The sequence below is a fragment of the Canis lupus genome, chromosome 1, assembly GCF_011100685.1.
Source record: "Canis lupus familiaris isolate Mischka breed German Shepherd chromosome 1, alternate assembly UU_Cfam_GSD_1.0, whole genome shotgun sequence".
Lineage (NCBI taxonomy): Eukaryota > Metazoa > Chordata > Mammalia > Carnivora > Canidae > Canis > Canis lupus.
Genome location: NC_049222.1, coordinates 74,205,320 through 74,225,459, shown reverse-complemented (window position 1 = coordinate 74,225,459; position 20,140 = coordinate 74,205,320). Strand labels below are relative to the sequence as shown.

General features: G+C 49.4%; 1 protein-coding gene across 1 annotated transcript in view; it reads right to left on the bottom strand.

Moving 5' to 3' along the window:
* GOLM1 (golgi membrane protein 1) overlaps window positions 1-20,140 on the bottom strand; it is a 52,879-nt gene that overhangs the window by 17,236 nt on the left and 15,503 nt on the right. The window contains 2 exon segments of the mRNA XM_038526920.1: window positions 4,010-4,112; window positions 6,721-6,775. Of these exon segments, the coding sequence (XP_038382848.1) occupies window positions 4,010-4,112; window positions 6,721-6,775 (158 nt within the window).

Genomic DNA, 20,140 nt, shown 5'->3' with positions numbered 1-20,140 from the left:
TTAACCAAGAGGACTCTAAGAAAACGTGATGAACAGATGTAATGTGGGATCCTGGCAGAGAAAAAGGACATTAAGGGAAAACTGAGGAAACATGGATAAAACATGAACCTTAGTTAATAATGATGTATCTACATCAGTGTATTACCTGTGAGGTAAATACACATCAACGTGTATACAGGAACTCTTGTAAACCTAAAACTCTTCCAAAATTTAAGATTTATTTTAAAAAACTAAAATAAAAATGAACTGGAGGACTCCCAGCTGGTCTAAGAGAACCTTTGCTGGAGCAGAGAATCTAATCAGGCCTGGGCCCCCCATTTAGCGAAGATATTCTGGGACATCATCGTAGCTTTCAGCCTAGAATTTATTTTAAAGTCTTAAAATCTTGTGTGTCAGGGTTGTAAAATAATTGGGAGAATCACTCACTTGTGCAAATAATGAAGCTGGAGGTGATCTGTATGTGTAACACTGACCCGGGTCAGAGAGAGAGACAGGCTGAAACCGGAAGCCAGACTTTGGGGTTTCCTGGCTTTGCACGGGGCTCTCTCCGCAGCACAGCTGCCTCCCCAGAGTCACAGGCCCTTCAGAACCAGGTCTGAGTGCCTGCTGCCCGTAACTCCTATAATGTGCCCTCCAGTTCAAAGGACTCAGTGGGTCTCAATGAACCACACCCAGAGAAGGGCATCAGGTACTGTAGAAAGAGTAACAGACAGACTTCAGACCCTGGACAGCTTTCAGATCAAGAGAAGACTTACCAAAAAAAAATTAATTTAAATAAAACTGTCAAGAACATGCAAGTCGCAGGGGGTAGACACGTACACAGTAGCTTAAACCACAGGAGAAAATGAGAGACGCGGATATCCTGACAGTACCAGACATGCCCAACTGTGAGCAGACAGTATTGCAGAAGCTCGGGACTAGCAAATGGGCAGGTGCACAGCCATTCCTGACCCTGCACAAACCTACGAATAGGTAAGGTATACTGTTTTCACCTGCTCTCAGCCCTGCCAAAATCAAGTACAAAGAGCCTCTCTTTCCCAGGCTTGTGGGTGAAGGACAGCTTTCCACATTCCAGCTCCACAGCAGTACGGAAATCACCTCAAAATGAAGCTCAAATTCCAGGACACAGATCATGTGGACAGTGACAGTGTGATTTCTTGAAGAGCCACAGGTGGGCTTCTGTTTACATGCACATGGTAACCATTCAGTTCAAGCATAGACACTCACAGGACACAGGCGCCAGAGTTATTCTAACTGGTGCAATTGATGGCTGGAATACTATAAATGGAATGTATGCCATACAGGGATCTATGAAGGCGGGTGACCCAATCATCCAGGATGCTAATCATCAGAGGAGTGTTCTATTCCAGGAATAGTTTTTGCAAACTATTTTCTCATGGCATGGAGATGACAAGCAGTTCAGGTGAGAAACTAATCCTAAGTGCTTTGGAGAAAGCCTGCAAGGCAGGGCTAGAGTGGTGGCTTAGTGCTGTCTGCCACAGGTGCCAGGAGTGAGAAGTGAGGATGCTGATAAGGAAGAACGAACACCAACTTGTGCATCAGGAAACCTAGCCTTGCTGTCAGCTCTTTCACTCCCAGCGCTGCCTTCTATAAAAGGTTTAGACTGCCAGGGTGCTTTAACAGAGGACGTGTGGACATGCCTTAGATGCTTTTCCCCACAATGTGAATGCACAATTCTGCAGATATTGCTAACAAGGGGTCCATATCTTTTGTCAGATTCTCAAAAAGGGTCTATAATCAAAGTAAGAATAGCTCTTTCCAGCTTCCAACATCTCATGAACCTCATCCCCAGGAAACATGCAAGACTTTGGGCAGGATTACTTCAGTACAGATGTCAGCCGGAAGTTGTTTCAATCTAGCCATCAACTTCCTAAGAGAAGAGTGAGTCCAGCACAGCTGGCCATCCTGTTCACTGTCCACTCCAACACGGAGAGCAGAGCGGCTCTCCCATCAGTGGGCCTGGCCGACTGTTGATTTCCAGCTAGGTCATCATCTCTGGGGCAACATTATCAAGTGAGGTCTTAATGGCTTATCCTATTTCAATGAATGGGAAGGAAATGAGTGTGACAGTATCTTCTAAGGAGAATGATAATGAGATTGAGGCGGTCTTCATTTTTGTCTGAATGCATCTCGCTGGTTACTAGCCTAGCTCAGGGGTTCTCAACTGAACACAACTGGCCTTTGAGCAGATACAGCTGTATTATGGGGCCTGCCCTGCTCGCTGGAGGATGGTAGCAGCAGCCAAGGTCTCCTGGGAGCAAATCACCACCCAAAATTGAGAACCACTGGCCGAGCTGAATAAGGTTCCATATACATACTTTCTAATTATGTTTCCCTCGTACTGTTAGTTCATGTGCTCTGCATATTTATATATTTGGGGCTTCCTGGTTTTTAGTAGCATTTGTTTTTAAAGTGTTCAGGAAGATGTCACAGAGAGACAATTTTCCGGAAGGACGTCAGAATCCCAAGGAGGGCAGCGGGGTGAGGAAACTTAGGTAGAAGGCAACGTGGTGATTTATGACACTAAACCTAAGTCCTTTTTAGAAGAAAATAATCCAAAGTAATCATAAAGTCATACAATTAACAGCAGCCTAATTATAATAATCGAAACTTAGAAGTAACCTCAATATCCAAACAGGGAAATCATGAATTAAATGTGGTGCCTCCATAGTATTAACCAGCCATTTTTAACGATACAACATTCTGGAACAGTATGGACTTTTACGTACATAACGGAAGTGGGGGAAAATGATTTAAAAATGTTACCAGTGATGGCAATTATGTGAAAAATTTGTACGACCCTGGACACGGATGAGGAAGAAGTCAGCAGATGGAAAGGAGGACTGGGCTCATAGGTGGCTGGTTGCCTTTGAATCCCAGACTCCCTGTGCCCGAGTTACACCACTCTCTAAATTGGTTTTTACAGGCAGCCCGGGTGGCCCAGCGGTTTAGTGCCACCTTCAGCCCAGGATGTGATCCTGGAGACCCGGGACAGAGTCCCGCATTGGGCTTCTTTCATGGAGCCTGCTTCTCCCTCTGCCTGTGACTCTGCCTCTCTCTTTCTCTGTGTCTCTCATGAATAGGTAAATAAAATCTTCAAAAAAAAAAAAGTTGGTTTTTACTATCTTACTATGGGGTTTACCTAACTTTTTGAGTTTATTGTTTTGGTCATAAAAATATTCCCAAAAGTAAATGTGTAGGGTCATCCACTAAGAACACAATCATACTGTTAGCTGAGGATGGAGCAAATGGCGTGGTGACTTCAATTACTAATAACGTTCTGTATGTGGGACCGAGCTAGAAGGGGAGATTGTAGGTGTTCTCACCACACATGCAAAAAGATTATGGTTAATTAGCTTGATCAGGGATGTCATCCCACAATGGAGATGCATATCAAAACTTCGTGTTTTATACCTTAAACATATATAATGATTTACCAATCACACTTCAATAAAGCTGAAAAATAAAAGCATTCCATTCTCACTGTAGAAATTTGGAAAGACACTAAAAGCCTCAAAGAAACAGTGTCTACGTGCCAACATCTAGAGATAAATCACTGATATGATGCCAAAATGCCCTTCAGTCCAGGAGCTGGACTTGGGGCAGGTCTGTTGCACTTCAAGGAGACATTTTAGGAAAGGCTTTCGATTATTGACTTAACCAGCACACCTGCATTTTAAAACTTAAGGTAACTTTACAAAGGATGTTGATAAGTCATTTACTAGGGAAGAGCACCACCCTCCTGTGTATTCTGGATTATGAGCCACTGGCTAGTCCTTTTCCATGGCTTTCTGAGGCACTGCTCACACTTACATGATAAAGTGTACTTTTCTAAAGGACACATCCCCTAGATAGACTGCACCTCCTGCAGAGCCTGTACATGCCAGGATGGGAGGGGTGGGCACAGCGCATCCCCACCAGCCTGCTCCCACGGCTTGGAACACAGCAGCCCCTGAGGGGTGTGCACTGGTGGCCAAGACACACTTACAGGTCGTAGGAGAACTTCCGCTCCAGGTTGGTCTGGTTCCTCTGGAACTGGAACACATCCTGCTGCAGCTTGCCGTAATTCTTCTGCAGGGCCTTTAACTGGTCTGAGCCAAGAGGAGGACCCAGAATCACGCAAGTCGCGGGCACAGCCATCATGACAACAGCAGACACATCAGAACACAGTGGGCAATGGCACACCGGCGAGTAAGGAGGGAAGGAGAGAAGGATGAGAATATTCTACAATTGGGGCAGGGGAAGCCCTGGAAATCAGCAATCTGACCAGAATATGCACCCTGACTCTTCTCTAAACCTCTCACTTAAATCACGTTTTTGACCTCTGACCCTTAAAATGATTTAGAAGGTTCTGATTACCTGTTTCTTACACATCCTGAACCCCGAGCTGTTCCACAAGGTGACACACAAGCCACCATGTCCCCTGGTCCTCAGCAGACTTATCCTTCAGCTTGTGAAACACCAATTTCCACACCTGCTCAGGGCAGCAGCCACTCATGCAGACCCCTGGCCACCAGGCTACCTGCCAGCCGCCTCCTACCACCCATCCACCCATGCCAGGCATTCCCAGATGTGCTCACTTAAATAATCCCCATTCCCCAGGCTGGGAAACAGCAGTTTTCCCTGGAGGAGATTCATCAGCCCAGTCCTGCTGCCCTGACCTCTGAGCTCCTAAAAGCCTTGCAGAAAAAAGCAGCTGCTGACAAAGGGTCAGGCTGGGTGGAAAGAAAAGCTGCCAAGAGATGACAGCAGAGGGGCCAGAAGGCCACAACCAGGGCCCGGGACACAGCTCTCAACATGCACCCCAAGGTCTGCCCTCATAACTCTAAGCCTACAGGGCTCTTGGGGGGAAAATAAAATGAAATAAAAATGAAGGACTCAATGAAATGCCAAAACACACAGCAACACGGCTCCATCTCACATGCATTTCTAGAATATACTCAAAAGGTTAAAACTGTAGGGATGCAGAACCACTCAGTGGGTGCTGGAGGCTAAGGCAGGGGACCTGCGACAAAAGGCTGGGGGGGGGGGTACTTCCTAGAGGGACAGGGTCTGGTCATGACGTGGGCATCTAGGGGACTGTGCATTTGCTGAAACACACAGAACTCTACAAAGGGCACACTTTATTAGGTATAACTTACACCTCAATAAACCTCACTTAAAGTCCCAGGGTGCCTGGGTGGCTCAGTGGGTTAAGTGTTTGCCTTCAGCTCAGGTCATGATCCCAGGGTCCTGGGATGGAGCCCCGCATCAGGCTCCCTGCTCAGAAGGGGGTAGGGGAGGCCTGCTTATCCCTCATCCCTCTCCCTCCTGCTCCACTTGTGCTTTCTCTCTAGCTCACATACTCGCTCTCAAATAAATAAATAAAATCTTTAAAAGAAAAAAAAAGCGCCATAATCAAACCAAGTATGGGTCTGGAATACAGTTGGCAATAGAAGGGATGAAGTACTGACACTCACAATGTAGACACAATGTAGATGAGTCTCACAAGGCCACAAAGGAAAGGGGAGCTCTGCAGAGCCTCAGCAATAGTGACCCACCTAACTCTGTAGGACCCTAAATCCTCCCCTACTCATATTCTTAGAGCCAGATTTAGAATGAGAATCTAGACCAGCACCGTCCAAATACAATGCAAGCCACGTAGGTAATTTTTCTAGCAACTACATTTTCAAGAACGAAACCAGGTGTATTATTAATTTTAATAATACATCTGATTTAGCCCAACAGCTATACGATATTATCAGGCCAACACATAATGAACATAAAGAATTATGAATTAGATATTTTATACTCTCTCTTTCCTACTATGTCTTTGAAATCTGGTACGTACAATCAGAGCACATCTCAATCCAGACGTTAAGTCTGCACTAGGAATTCTTTATCTGAATTTAGGTTTCATCAAATGTACAGTTAAAAAGTAGATGGATATACTCAAGTTGTAGATACTTAACACTACCAATAACAGAGTGGAGTCTCAATCCTAAATCACTGAAAATGACATAAAAATTTAAAACCCAGTTTCATCCCAATAGCCACATTTCAAGTGTTCACTGGTCACACGGCTCGTGGCCACCACTCTGGATAGTGTGGCTGTAGACAGACCTTCCTGTCCCAGAGGCAGGAGGGAGGCTCCGGAGCCAGTGCAAGTTTCCTACCGGCCTCATGGGATGCAGCACTCCTTCCCACAGGCCCTGAGCAGCACAGGGCCTGCTGACCCCCGCCCCCGACCTGGTCCTGCCCTCTGGACCACTGCTGCTTTGCAAGGCCCGATGGAAACCCAGCTCTGGCTGCCAACTGAAGCAGGGCAGCAAAGAATGGAATTAGATTGGGGCTGGATAGTTTTTACAATTTTCATAAAGGAAACCTAAATTCAAGGTGACTCAATTAAAAAAATCCTATATATACCACATATATTTTACAGTTCTATATATAAGGTGATTTGTTCTGTATACTTCTTAGCCTATGAAAACAAGAGAACCTGAATTCTGTACCTTACAATGTCTTCAGCAACATTTTTAAAAGGAAAAAGCTCTTTAAGGAATTGTAGTTTGGCAAAACAAATACAGTAAAGATTACTCAGTAACTCAGGATCCTACTCATCATTAGATTAGAACAAGAACCCCTAGAGAGGACAAGAGGAAAGGTGACCCTTTCCTAAAAGGCCTAACATCTGCTGTCAAGGAGGGGATGAGAACTCACCTTGCAGGGTTCTGATGAGCCTCTCACCTGTGGTGATATTATTCACTAAAACTGCCTGCAAGGAAGATAAACACAAAATGAAACATGCTGGCAACCTAACAACTTCGAAGAGTCTTGATAAGATGTTCCAACTGGGGAAAGGGAGTAACACTCCTCCCCCACCCCACCCCCCTTGCCTCAGCGTCTGTGGCAGGGAAGCGACGGGTTGCAGATGCTGCTGCAGCCGGAAAGGAGCTCACGGGGTCAGAGCTTTGCTTTCCCAATGACAGCCTGTAACCCTCAAGGGCTAAGTGGATCCTGCCTCTGTTTGGGCCCCAGGATGTGCTTTCTTCCACGAAAGCTGCAGCAGCAACTGGGGATTTTCCCAGGAGGGCAGGGGAGGGGTTCACATGATGTAACACCAAGCAGGGGAGACCAAAAACAGAGGAGGAGGAAGAGACAACACAGGACTCAGGAGAACAGTGAAAACTAAGGGAAAAGTAAGGAAAGAAGGTGTGAAGTGTACGTGACAAATGCCCACACCGGCCAGGGGACCCTCAGGCCTCTGCAGTCGGCTCCCTCCTCACACCGGGTTCTAAGAGGTGGGCCGCACATGAGCCCATTTTACAGGACAGGAAACTGAGGCACAGACTGGTGAAAAGACTCAAGGCCATGAGGCTTTCTCCACAGCAAACAGACAAAGCCTGAACCTGAGCCCAGCAGGTCTGATCCGGGTAGATTGGGCTCTGAGCCCCCAGCAGGCGCCCAGGCTAGGGGGCTGGACCCTGTGCCAAAAGCAAACATCCGACGAAGAGGTGACTAGAATACCAAACATCTGAGCGCCTCACACAGGCAGGCGCTGCTTTGTTCACACACCGAGCCGTGAACATTTCCTACTGTGTAACGACCAACAAAGCCTGCAAACACCACACCCTGGACACGCTGCCTGCAACTCGGAGACACGCCTCTGCCCAGTTCCCACTTAACGATGGGTAGTGACAACCGCGCCACCGCCCGTGTCCATGCCTCTCACTTCCTCCCAGGCCTCTGCCCAGACCTTCCTTTCTCTTTGGCTCAGACAGAGTTTTCTGGAGTACAGGGGTGTGCTCCCAGAAATGAAACCTGGCCAAACAAACCATGTTTATTTTGGGAGATCTGAGGACATGGAACATTTCCTGGCACAAGAGGAAGTAAATCACAGTGACGGGTCTCAGGGACAGATTACCAAGGGGAGTGTTAGTCGATGGCCTAGGGGGTGGAGGACAGAAGGGAAGCCTAAGTGACGGGGCCCCTGCACGGCGCGGATGCGACCAGCACCGCTCAGGGACGGCAGGATGCCCACTGTTCCATCTAGAGCCAAAAAGACCCGGAGTAGAATCTTGGAGAGAGATCTACACCTGTGCTCAGGACAGCTGGGCGCTAGGAGCAACCCATCCTCAACAGGTGCCCGGGATGGAAGCTGTGGCAGTGCCCCTCAACGGAACATCACGTGGCCTTTTTTTTTTTTTTTTAAGATTTTATTTATTTATTCATGAGAGACAGAGAGAGAGAGGCAGAGACACAGGCAGAGGGAGAAGCAGGCTCCACGCAGGGAGCCCGATGTGGGACTCGATCCCGGGTCTCCAGGATCACACCCCAAGCGGAAGGCGGCGCTAAACCGCTGAGCCACCGGGGGTTGCCCTCATGCGGCCTTTAAAACAAGTGACGGCGACGTGCTGTTACAACACGGATGTACCTTGAGTGCACTGAGCGAGGCCAGTAGAATTACTGCCTGGTTCCACTTCCACTCATGTATTCTTTTAAGAGAAATTGCACATGAGCAGGGGTGGGGGAGTGGGTAAAGAAACTCAAGCAGGCTTCATGTCCAGCATAGAGCCTGATACGGGGCTCAATCTCACGATCCTGAGGTCATGACCTGAACTGTGACCAGGAGTTGGATGCTCAGCCAACTGAGTCCCCAGGCACCCCAGGATATATCCCACGTGTTCCTTCTCCACGTGTTCCCCTTGGCCCCACTCCAAGAAATCCACCCCGGAGTCTGCAACTATCTGAGGGTCGAGGAAGTATCCAAGGAAATGTCTGTCTCCCATGTAACTCCATTCTTCTAAAGATATTTTAGTTATCTTCCCCCATCTATTTATTTATGCATGGAAAAGTACAGATTGCACCCAAGTCAATGAGAAAAGGATCCTGGAACGCCATCAGGATATTTTATATGGAGTTTTATATTTATTGAAAATCTTGTTAAATCATCTTCAGGGAATAATGAAAATGCTTCTAGCTTTTTGGAGATTCAATTAAAAAAATCTGCATTAAACTGTATTATTTTTAAATGAATTCTATATTCTACTCTAAACAACCCTGCTGTTTTTCCACATTTTGGTGCAGAGCGACTCTGGGAGAAGTGGAGGGCATCGCGTGTGGATGGCCCCCGGGGACACCCAGCGGCAGTCACTGCCACCAGCACGTAACTGAAACTGGGCTCGGAAGACCTCGGGATGAACCACCCACGGACACATCTATTATCACTGTTCTATTCTGAGACACGCGTATATTTGATCAAACAACTTCCGTATCAGACTCCTGGATAAAGCAGCTCAACATGTTGTAGTAAATTTTCAATACAGTAATTTGACAATAAATCCGACTGCTCTAAAAGCGCCAGAAGATGTAAATGACTAACTTTTCAAAATCTGACCTTCTGGAAAGCTCACTGGAGGTGCGGCGCAGACCACATGACAGAGGAGAAAAGGCCCACGCACTGGCACTGCTCTGCGTGGTTCGCTCACTGAAATAACCTGCTTTGAAGGCAAGACCCCCCTCATGTAAGCCTGACTTAGAGGCCCGTCAGACTAAGCCCCGTCCCCCGCGGGGCCTGGAGAAGCTCTGTGTAAGGAAGGACACTCCTGTGAGTGTGTCGGGGAGAGACCTCGGAGACAGAGCAGTCCTGGTGACCGTGAAGGACGCCGACAATGAAGGCAGAATATGAACTACTCATTAGTCTTCCCATCCCCCTCACCGATTTCAAAGTCTCCCAGAGCAGCGCTACCCAAGGGAAAGGTAGTGTCAGTCCCGGGCAGACCCTTAACAATTTCTAGTAGTCATATTAAAGTGGAGAGAAACAGATTGGGTAGAGGATCAGCACAAACATTTCCCCAAAGATGATACACAAATGGCCAGTCAGCACCAGAGAGACGCTCACCGTCGCCAGTCGCCACTGCAACACGCGCCCCGATGAGAGGGCACCGTGTCACACACACTGGCACGGCTTCAAGCTAAAAATGAATAAACAGCAAAAAGGAAAATAAATATGGACAAGTATGGGAGAAAGTGCAGAGACACTGGAACCCTCAAACACGGCTGAGGAGAATGGGAGATGGCACAGTCGCTGTAGAAAGAGGCTCGGCAGTTTCCCAAGAAGTTGAACGGCTGTCACACGACCCAGCCCTCCTCTTCTTAGGTATACCCAAGAGAATCACAAGTACGTGTCTGTACGACATGTGTCCCCAGACGTTCACAGCAGAATTATTCATAGCAGCCAAAAGGTGGAAACACCTCAAACATCTATCAAGTGAGGAACCCGATAGACAAAATGTGGTATAGCCACGGCGTGGAGTATTATGCAGCTGTAAAAAAGAATGAAGTTTTGACACGTGCCGTGAGGCCTGAAAACACTAGGTTGAGTGCAAGAAGCCAGACACAAACACACACACACACACACACAAACACAGCCAGACACAAAAGCCACAAAATGTAGGATCCACAGAGAGGAAATGCCCAGAGCAGGGAAATCTGGAGAGCCCCCAAGTACATTAGTGGGAGGTGGGGTCTGGGGTAAGGAGACCTGGGGACTGTCTGGTTAATGCATGTGGGATTTCTCTCGGGGGCGATGAAAATGTTCTGGATGAGACGGTGCTGGTGGCTGCACCATAACATGAACATACCAAACCCACCAAACCTACCAAATGATACACTTTAAAATGGCTAGTGGTAATGCTTATAGGTCCTGTGATTTTTGTTCCAATTAACAAAAAGAAACAGGTGAAATTAAATACCTTATTTAATCTGGCACACCCAAATTATCATTTCAGAATGTAATCAACACAGAACAGTATGAATGAGGGTATTTTTTTTTCCATACCAAGCCTTCGAAATCTAGCATATTTTTACATTTTTACAGCACATCTCAAATGGGACATTGTCAATGTTCAACTAGCCACCTGCTCGTGGGACAGCACAGACCCTGAGGAATAGGAAGGGAGGGAAGAGTCAGCTGGCAAAGAAGTGCCAAGGAGTTATTTATTTATGGTGTTGTGCTAAGATTACACACTCACACCACCACCAAAATAAGCCCAGGAGACACGGCTGTCCTCAGGCCAAGGGCCCAGGTGAAGGATTCCAGAACTCAGCAAACCTGCCCAGCATGTGTATCAGGGGTCCAGCACGAGCCTCGGCCTGGAGGCACAAAGGTGGGCCACCCACACTACTGCCCCCAGCTCACCTCCCCAAAAGGCAAACAGAGGGGTGTGCAGGGGGACTCCAGGTCCATGCCACTCTGGTGCAGCAGAGAAGGTCTCCAGAGAGGCTGGGCCTACGCACTAAATGCAAGGTCTCCTCAGGGAGCTGGAGACCCAGGACTCCAGGAAGCGCGGGAACCTGCAGCCTAGCTCCTCAAAGCTCCAGCACACAGCAGGGCACAGGAGTGAGTATGTGCACGTGCAGGAGGAGACGGAGACGGACAGAGCATCAGTGCAAGGATGCTGGCGTGTGGAAGACGTTCTGCTGTGTGAAAGGAAGCTGACACAAAAGGACACATACCACAAGATCCCACTGATGTGAGACATGGAGGGTAGTCGGATTCGGAGATGGGAGGAGACACTGTGGTTGCCAGGACCCGGGGGAAGAGGGAATGGGGCTGGTGCTTCCCTGGGGAAGGCGGAAAAGCTCTGGAGGGTATGGCAGGTGCATAGCAATGTGAGCATAATTAATGCCACTGAACCGTGCATTCAGATATGGTTTAAACGGTCATTTTATATGACGCACCTTTTACCACAATGAAAACAATAGCCAAACCCCACAAAGAGCATGAGATAGATGGGTCAGTGGACAAGTGAGCGTGTGAGAACATGGAGGCCAGAGCGCAGCAGTGGGCTGGGAGTGAACAGGAGAGCAGGGGGCAAGAGTGCATGCTCCGGGGTCACAGCCAGCAGAGTGAGCAGGAGGGCGGCGGGTCGGAGGGGCCACAGGGGCTATGGGTGGGCAGGAAGGTGGGGCTGCGCTGTGGACACGGGACCACGGGCTCAAGCCACAGAGTAGTAAGGGGCGGGCGGGGGGGGGGTGGGTAAACAAACCTCTAGGTGAAGCTTAGAAAAGAGAAACCCAACCACCCAGGACACCACCCCGTTACGCACAGGGCATAGCTACTCTCCGCACCCCAACAGCTCCCACCAGAAGGTCCCACCAGATGTCAGAAGGGTGGAACATCTCCGGCCCCGGAGGGCTGGGAAAGCAGCACCTGCAATGGCTGGAGGGACCGGAGGCTCAGGTTGGGTGGCCTGGGCAGGTCGCCAGCACCCACAGCTCTGCAGAGCAAGGTCCGTGAGGGGTGCCTTCCATCATGGGGACAAGCATGAGGCCCCAGAGGAAGGAGCTCTGGACAGAGGGTGGCCTCTTCACAGGGGGCCTACTGTGGGCATTAGGTCTTCTCTTTCCACATGAGGATTTGAACAATTTCTCCACCCGCACCTGTGGTTAAGACTACAGCTCTGCAAACGGGGTTGGGGGTGGGGGTGGGGGGCACGGATACTAAGATGAAAGAGGAAACAACACAAGAGACTCCTAACTGGAAAATGAACAAGGAGTAGTGGAAAGGGAGGTGGGCGGGGGGGTGGGGTGACTGGGTGATGGAGGGCACTTGACGGGATGAGTGCTGGGTGTTATGCTATATGTTGGCAAATCAAACTCCAATAAAAATATATATACAAAAATAAATAAATAAAATAAAATTATCTCTTAGTGTTCAAAAAAAAAAAAGAAAAAGGAAACAAAACCGATGCCTATCAGATCACATAACTCAGAATAATCCCAGTTCGCCGCCCCCAACCCCCCTCCTTCAGCCCTCTGAGGAAATCAATGACAAGGTAGGTCAGATGTTCTGTACGAGTTTCACAGCAGACGCTGGTCCTGCGGGGTGAGGAAGTTCAGATGTGGGGGGGGGGGGTTGGCGTCTCCAGATCAGACAAAAGCAGCCCCAGAAGCACCTGCCACTCCTCCCAGTTAGGCAAGACAGCAATGCACCTGCTCCGCCCCCGCCCTGCCAGCAGCCTTACCAGTGCCCCCACCCACCCACCCCCGCCCCGCGCCCCATCACACCTGGGGGGGTCGGTCCCAGGCCCCTTCCCATGGGTGGGGCGGGGGGCAGGTGCAGGAAAGGGGGTCTGTTGCTCCCCACACATAAGCAACTTGTGTTCAATGGCGAAGCTGCCAGAAGGATGTAGTCAGCAGACTAGAGAATTCCCAACCTGACAGACCCCGTTTCCTCAGGGACCCAGACCTCAGAGGAGCTGCCCTCTGCGCATTCCCACCCCTGTGAAGCCACATCCCAGCGCCTGTCATGCCTGCAGCCCCACCTCCTGACACTCATGCCTGCTCACTCCACGGGCTCAAGCTCCTCCCGCCTCCACCCCGCCTCCTCTCTGCCCACTCCCTCCCTAGCATGCCCCCCAGACTGCCCCCCAGACCGGGGCCTGCCCTTCAAAGCCCCAGATAGGGCCTGGCCAGCTCGGTTCCATCCACAGCCTAAGCGCTCCCATCCCCAAACTCAGTCCAAACTCCTGAGTGGCTAGAAGACCCTTCCTGAAGGGCTGTGTCTGCTCTCAGGGCACAATCTGCCCACTCCCCACGCTCAGCCATGGGGGGCGGGCGGACACAGTCTCGGGGCGCTCCCAGGTGAGGCAGCACAGGAACACCTGCCCCAGCCTGGTGCTGGAGGCAGACTGGCTGCCCCCAACCCCGCCCCCGTCTGTGGGACACAAGTGCTCCTGCGCTACCCTGAACATCTTGCATACCTACTGCCTGTGGGATCTAGATTCCCATCAGATGCACTCACTTGACACTGAAAGACTGAGCGGTTAGGGGGTCAGGGTACAGAGGGGCCAGATGCAGGTCGCAGGTGCAGCCTCCAGCCATCTGGGAGCCACCTGTGGACGAGATGCTCTCCAGACCCTTCTCACCTTTCTGCAGGCACCCACATCCCTGCACTAAGCCCTTGCTGCTTCACACAGCTGGAATGGTTTCTCTGTCTGCCCCTGGCCCCGACAGACCCGTTGACTCGCCTTTCTCCACCACTCAGGGCACCCTGGGGACGCGGGACACAGCCCGGCCCATCCCCAGCACACTCCCAGCACCCAGCAGGGGAAATACTGGAGACTTCTGTCTGGAAAATCAGTGGGATTAAAAACAGAAAAGCTCTTGTAGAACCCTTCTGGGCTTCAATCAATCACAGTGATAAGAGGTGATTAAAAAAAAAAAAAATCAAAGAAACTGTTTTGACCTGCACAAGTCAGCTCTGGCCCCCAGGAAAACCACCTCCCCAGAAGGTAATCCCCAAGCTCTCCAATGAAGCCAGAACACTCTGAATGCCACAGGAGATGTTTCGGTGGGGCCAGGGGGACCGGGGCGGGGTGGGCTGGGGACTGGTCTACACCCCCACTCAGCACTAACCAGCCAGCCTCCCTCAGGCACCTCCAGAAGTGAGAGGTGCTAGGGTGAAAGCACTCTGAAGATTCTAGGGCAGGATAGATGACCAGACTTCTTAAGGATGGCCACTTCCTCTTTACAAAGTTACTTTCAGAGCCAAATGCAGCTACAGTTGCGGGGAGCGGCCCTTCCTCCCCCCTCCCACCCCCAGTTCAAACCCAGCACTCACGAGCCAAACCAGGTTGGCCCTCTGGCTTTCACTGCCCAGGGGCCACGGAAAGGTCTGCTCTGCTCAGTGACCCCTTACAGCAGCAAGGCGGGGGGCGGGGGAGGGGAGTGTTCAGACCACACATGCCCCCCACCTCGTGCCCCCACTACTGTGGAGAGCCCGGGTCACAGAGGTGGGAGGCAGAGGTGAGGCAGGCCCCTTCCCCCTCCGCCTTCCTAGCTGCCCCTCCCTATAAGCTTTTCTCTTTCTGGACTCCAAACAGTTAACACTTGGCCAACATCTGGTCTCCTAGCCTGCAGCCTGGCTTTTCCTCAATCAGCTCCTTCCCCTTATAAACGACTGTGACCCAAGCCTTTCTCCAGCCTTGCTGCAGCATTAATTTACATACTTAACAAATAAGTGAAAAGTCCAAAGCTCTAGGGGGATGAATGGCTGCAAGAAAGCAGCCTGGCACGAAGGTCACAAACACAAATACAGAGAAGGAGACTATTTCTGACTAATTCTACAGAGCCAGAAAGCCAACACAATAGCAGGAAGCTCCGTGATCACAGCCCTGAGCCTCTGAGTCACTGGGGTCTCTCAGGCTCCTCCTCCAAGCACTTCAGAGATAGGCATAACCTGCCTGCACACACCTTTAGGGCCACCTGGAGGCTGGGGGGGCACCAGAGACCCTGGTAAGTCTTCAGACCTGAAAATATTAATCAGCCTTCTGACAACAAAATGAAAGACTGAATTCAAGCACTCTGTGCCAGCTTCAGGAGAGAAGCAGACCTTTACAAGCAATTCTCCATTCGCTTTTGGCAAAAACTACCTAAAATCTGGGGATCTGTTCTTACTTAGGCCCTTTAAAGACTAGTTTGATATGTAAACAAATATTTACTTGGAAAAAAGGGGGAGGCGCCTGGGTGTCTGCTTTCAATTGAGGTCATGAACCCAGGGTCCTTGGATCGAGCCTCGAGCCGAGCCTCACGTGAGCCTCACGTTGGGATCCTTGCTCGGTGAGGAGCCTGCTTCTCCTCCTCATTCTACTCCTCTCCCTGCTTATGCAACCTTTCAAATAAAATCTTAAAAAAAAAAAAAAAAGAAAGAATTTCACCACAAATGTGATGGCTTAAAAACATGACTCCCAAGTCTCTGCCACCGCTCCCACTGGTGAAGCCTAACTCCCACCCTTTTCAGTTTGGGCTGGCCTCAGTAACCTGCTCCTAGGAATGCTGAAGAAGTGACCCACTCAGTGAAAGGCCTAGTGAGTTGGACAGTGTGCCCCCAAACTTCATGTCTTCCCAGAATCTAAGAAGCACCTTATTCAGAGACAGGGTCTATGCGGATATAATCCAGGCGACATGAAGTCATGAGGGTGGGCTGGAAGCCAGTAGGACTACGGGGTAGAGGGGCAGACACACAGGGAGATGGCCGGGACTGGAGCGAGACTTCTAGGACCTATGCAGACCAGGTCAGAGACTGCAGGCAAACAGCAGAGACCAGAGCCGGTTCTAGAAGGAGCCTCCCCCGGAGCCTTCTGGGGAACACAGCCCTGGCTGACACCTTGATCTGGAACTTCTAGCCTCCAGAACCACGAAAGAATAAACTTTTGTTGTTTTAAGCCACCTGGTTTGTGGTACTTTGTTACAGGCCAGCCCTGGGAAATGCCTACAAAAGGTAACAGCCTCCCACAGGGGCACTCCCTCCCTCCTGTGGGGATGGCGCCTCAGGAACCTTCCAGCCTGCAAGCTTCAAGGAGGCCCAGCAAGCCGTGGCGGGAAAGCCACCCTATGTGCTGGGGGCCTCGACCCCACTGAGGTCTGGGGTCACTGACACCAGCACCTGAGTGAGGGAAGCTGCAGGTGACGGTGAGCCTTCTGGCACCCAGATAGAACATGGAACAGACCAGTATCTACTGAGCCCTCCCAACTGCAGATGTGTGTGCGCAAAATAAATGCCATCATGGCTTTAAACTACTATGTTTTGGAGTAACTTGTGATACAGCAAATAAGCAGACCACCACATGTCTATATAACCCCGTTCCCCTAAATGACGCGTGTATCTTCATGTTCAAAACACAGGCACCTGTGCCAATGAGGCATCAAGGTAACCTGCAAAAGTTCCCTTTAGCAAACACTTATGAACTATATCCTTGTCTGGAAGTTGGCCCCTCCGTGCCCCTAAGATAACCATACATATTAAGTCAGGTGTTTCTGGGTTTTTAATGATGTGCAAAAACCAGATGTGTTCCAAAGTGTTTCTCATTTAAAAGGCCCCCCTTATGTTCTAGCATCTTCACAGCACATGTACGTTTATAAAAGCTTGAGTATAACGATGATTTATAAATGCTTAGCTATCATCTGAATGTTTTAAAAAGGGTGTGAGGGGTTCTCAGTGGTTAACCCTGGAGGGATGGAATTACAGGGGATTAAAATTTTTTTTTTTTTGGTATTTTCAAAACTAACAACAGTATTTCAATAATTTAAAAGATAACTGTTTTGAAAGTTACTGAAGGCTGCTGTACACAATCATTTTGTTTGTTTCAGAAAACTGAACATCCCTTCTCATCTACAGCTCAGGAAGCGACCATACCAGTGCTCCCACCAAGTGACAGAAGTCCTAGAAGGATGAAGTATGCAGAAACCTGCAGAGCTGCAATTATGCAGTCAAATCATCTTAACCACACCTCTTTCTGCAACAGAAGGGGAAGTAGAAAAGAAGGGAAATGAAAACAACAGGTCCATCTTCAAGGAGCAGCTAAAGTCTCACATGAAGTGTTTATCACATAAAAATCTGAGGCTTTGGTTCACATTAAAAAAAAAATCAGTGGGATTTGGTTCATATTACCAAAACAGAAGCCAACTGACATGTCAATGCTCCAGACAGTGGACACCTGCAGAAGTTCAGAAATATGAACTCTAAAACCACCAAACATCATAATAGTGACTGGATGGGTGAAACGGTGCTGGGGACAAAGAAGGGCAGGTGTCGTTAGGAGCACCAGGTGATGGATGGCAGCGCTGAATCACCATATTGTCCACCTGAAGCTGGCAGAACACTCGACTATGCCGAAATCACAATTTTAAAAAATTCATAATAGTAACCATCTTTGGGCAGGAGGGAAAGGAGGAAGGAACAGAGAAGGGGAACAAAGAGAACCTCAACTTGATAATGGTTTTTGTTTTAAATAATTTCTGGGAGAGATATTAGCTTATCATTCCTCTGACCTCTCTGCATGTCCTGCTCTTTCATACTAAAACTGCTCCAGGGATCATTCCAGCACCAAAGCAAAGCCAGCTGGCGAGACCTCATGTGACGTTTCACACCTGCCTGCCCACTCTGGGGGACATCTGAAGGGGCGCCTGAGAAGCCAGTCTCAGTGCTGAGGACCTGCAGGCACACCCATATTCCAAGTCGGCAGGAGTTGGCAATGTTGGGGGAAAAAAGTGGTGAGCAGGAGGTTTGCAACTTGGCACATCTTCTAAAAATTTTCAGGGATTCCAGTAAACGTGGGTAAAGATGTAAGAAATAGCTTAGAAAAAAACAGTATCAATGTCAATTACTTTGTAAGAGCACTGCCAGATTACCTTCAGAGAATTCTCTCTTAATCATAATGCCCTCCACTTTAAAATCATTTCATTGAGAAAGGGTCAATAAAATGAAAATCCAGATAAGACTATTTTATTTTTAAAAGTACAATACTGGGGTGCCTAGGTGGCTCAGGGGTTGAGCATCGGTCTTTGGCTCAGGTCGTGATCCCAGAGTCCAGGGATCGAGTCCCGCATCAGGCTCTTTGCCTGCTTCTCCCTCTGACTGTGTCTCTCATAAATAAATAAAAGCTTTAAAAATATAAAAATAAAAAAACAAAAGTGTAATACTGCAAAACATCCAACATTTCCTCATCAGTGTCTGGATGAGCTACCTGTGTTGAAAAGATCTGGGCATGTAGGAAAAATTGTACATCTGCACATGTTATGTGTATCATCTTTTAAGAAAAATTAAATATTCTCCAAGGCCCAACACCCAGAAAGTCTGATCCAGTGTATATTTAAAATCCCCAGTGGGATCCCTGGGTGGCTCAGCGGTTCAGCGCCTGCCTTTGGCTCAGGGCATGATCCCGGAGTTCCAGGATCGAGTCCCGCGTCAGGCTCCTGGCATGGAGCCTGCTTCTCCCTCTGCCTGTGTGTGTGTGTGTGTCTCTCTGTGTGTCTCTCATGAATAAATAAAATCTTTACAAGTAAAAAATAATATTTGTATTTGCGTAAGTGCCCAGGCGATTGCGACGTGCTGCCTGGCAGGGCCTGAGTTCTCTCAAACAACTTTCCTAACAAAACTAAGTTCATAAACGCCAACTTAATAAGCTGGACTGATAAGCCCACATCACTGAACACAACCGAGGAACAGAGGCTTTCCCAGGGAGCACAGCCCCCTGTTACAAGGTGCCCGACACACCGTTCACAGCCCGATTCTGGACCAAACAGCAAAAGGGAAAAGATACCAGAGCCCAAAGGAGGCCCCGGCTCGGCCCTGTGCTCTCCGGCAAGCAGGACAGTCCATCAGCAGCCACGCCCAGCCTGTCCCCAGAGTTCTCTGCCTTAGCATTCAAACCCGTGCTGCCCAACGTGGCTACCCAAATGTAGTCAAAACTAAACAAAGTTCACAATTCAGTTCCTCAGGCCCAGCAGCCACATTTCAGGTGTCCGACAGCCATACAGAGCCAGGGGACGTGGTTCAGCAGAACACCACGAATGGCTGTTTCCCTCCTCGGGAATTCTATCACACGGAGCTGTCCCGAAGCACTGATTTCATGACCACATTTTTCCTGAGGGGTCTGGCCTTCAAGCTCCTATCCAGGTGCCACCTGATGGCCACAATACTGTGCAGAGAACAGTGGCCATCCAAGGGGGGGTGGGGGAGACTCCAGGAGGTCAGAAATCTCTAAGTCATGTGACACTTGCAAACCGCACCCCCCAGATGCTGACACCCCGTCATCTCATGGCCAAGAAGCTCCATCAGACCATCAGACGATTCTTTAACATTCTGAAAAAGAGCCTGATTCCAATTCATACTACCAGTGCTAACCTGAGAGAGAATGAACGTCCTGATGTAACAGCCAACCCTCCCTCTCTGAGAACCGCCTAGCCACACTGAAAGATTCGGGTGGGGTTTTTTGCCTGGGAATTTGGAATTGGGGCTCAAAGAGAGCTAGCTGGAATCCCTTGGTCTTCTGAAGCATGCAGATAAACACAGCATCTCATCACCTGGCTTCAGCAACTAGGGACTTGGGCCGGCCTGGTTACCTGGGGCCCCTGCCACAGCCCCAGTGTTACGCAGGGAGGGAGGGTTCTGGAGCACACCCCCTCACCGTGGCCTGCGTCTGCACAGAGCGGAGGGCGGCACTCCTGCAGGCTGCAGGGATCTGGGCCTCATCCTGGGGAATGACTCCACACTCAGCCTACGCACCAGTCTCACGGGGTTGTTGAGACAAATACAGGAAATGATCCCTGTGGACATTTAGCTTGGCGTCTGGCT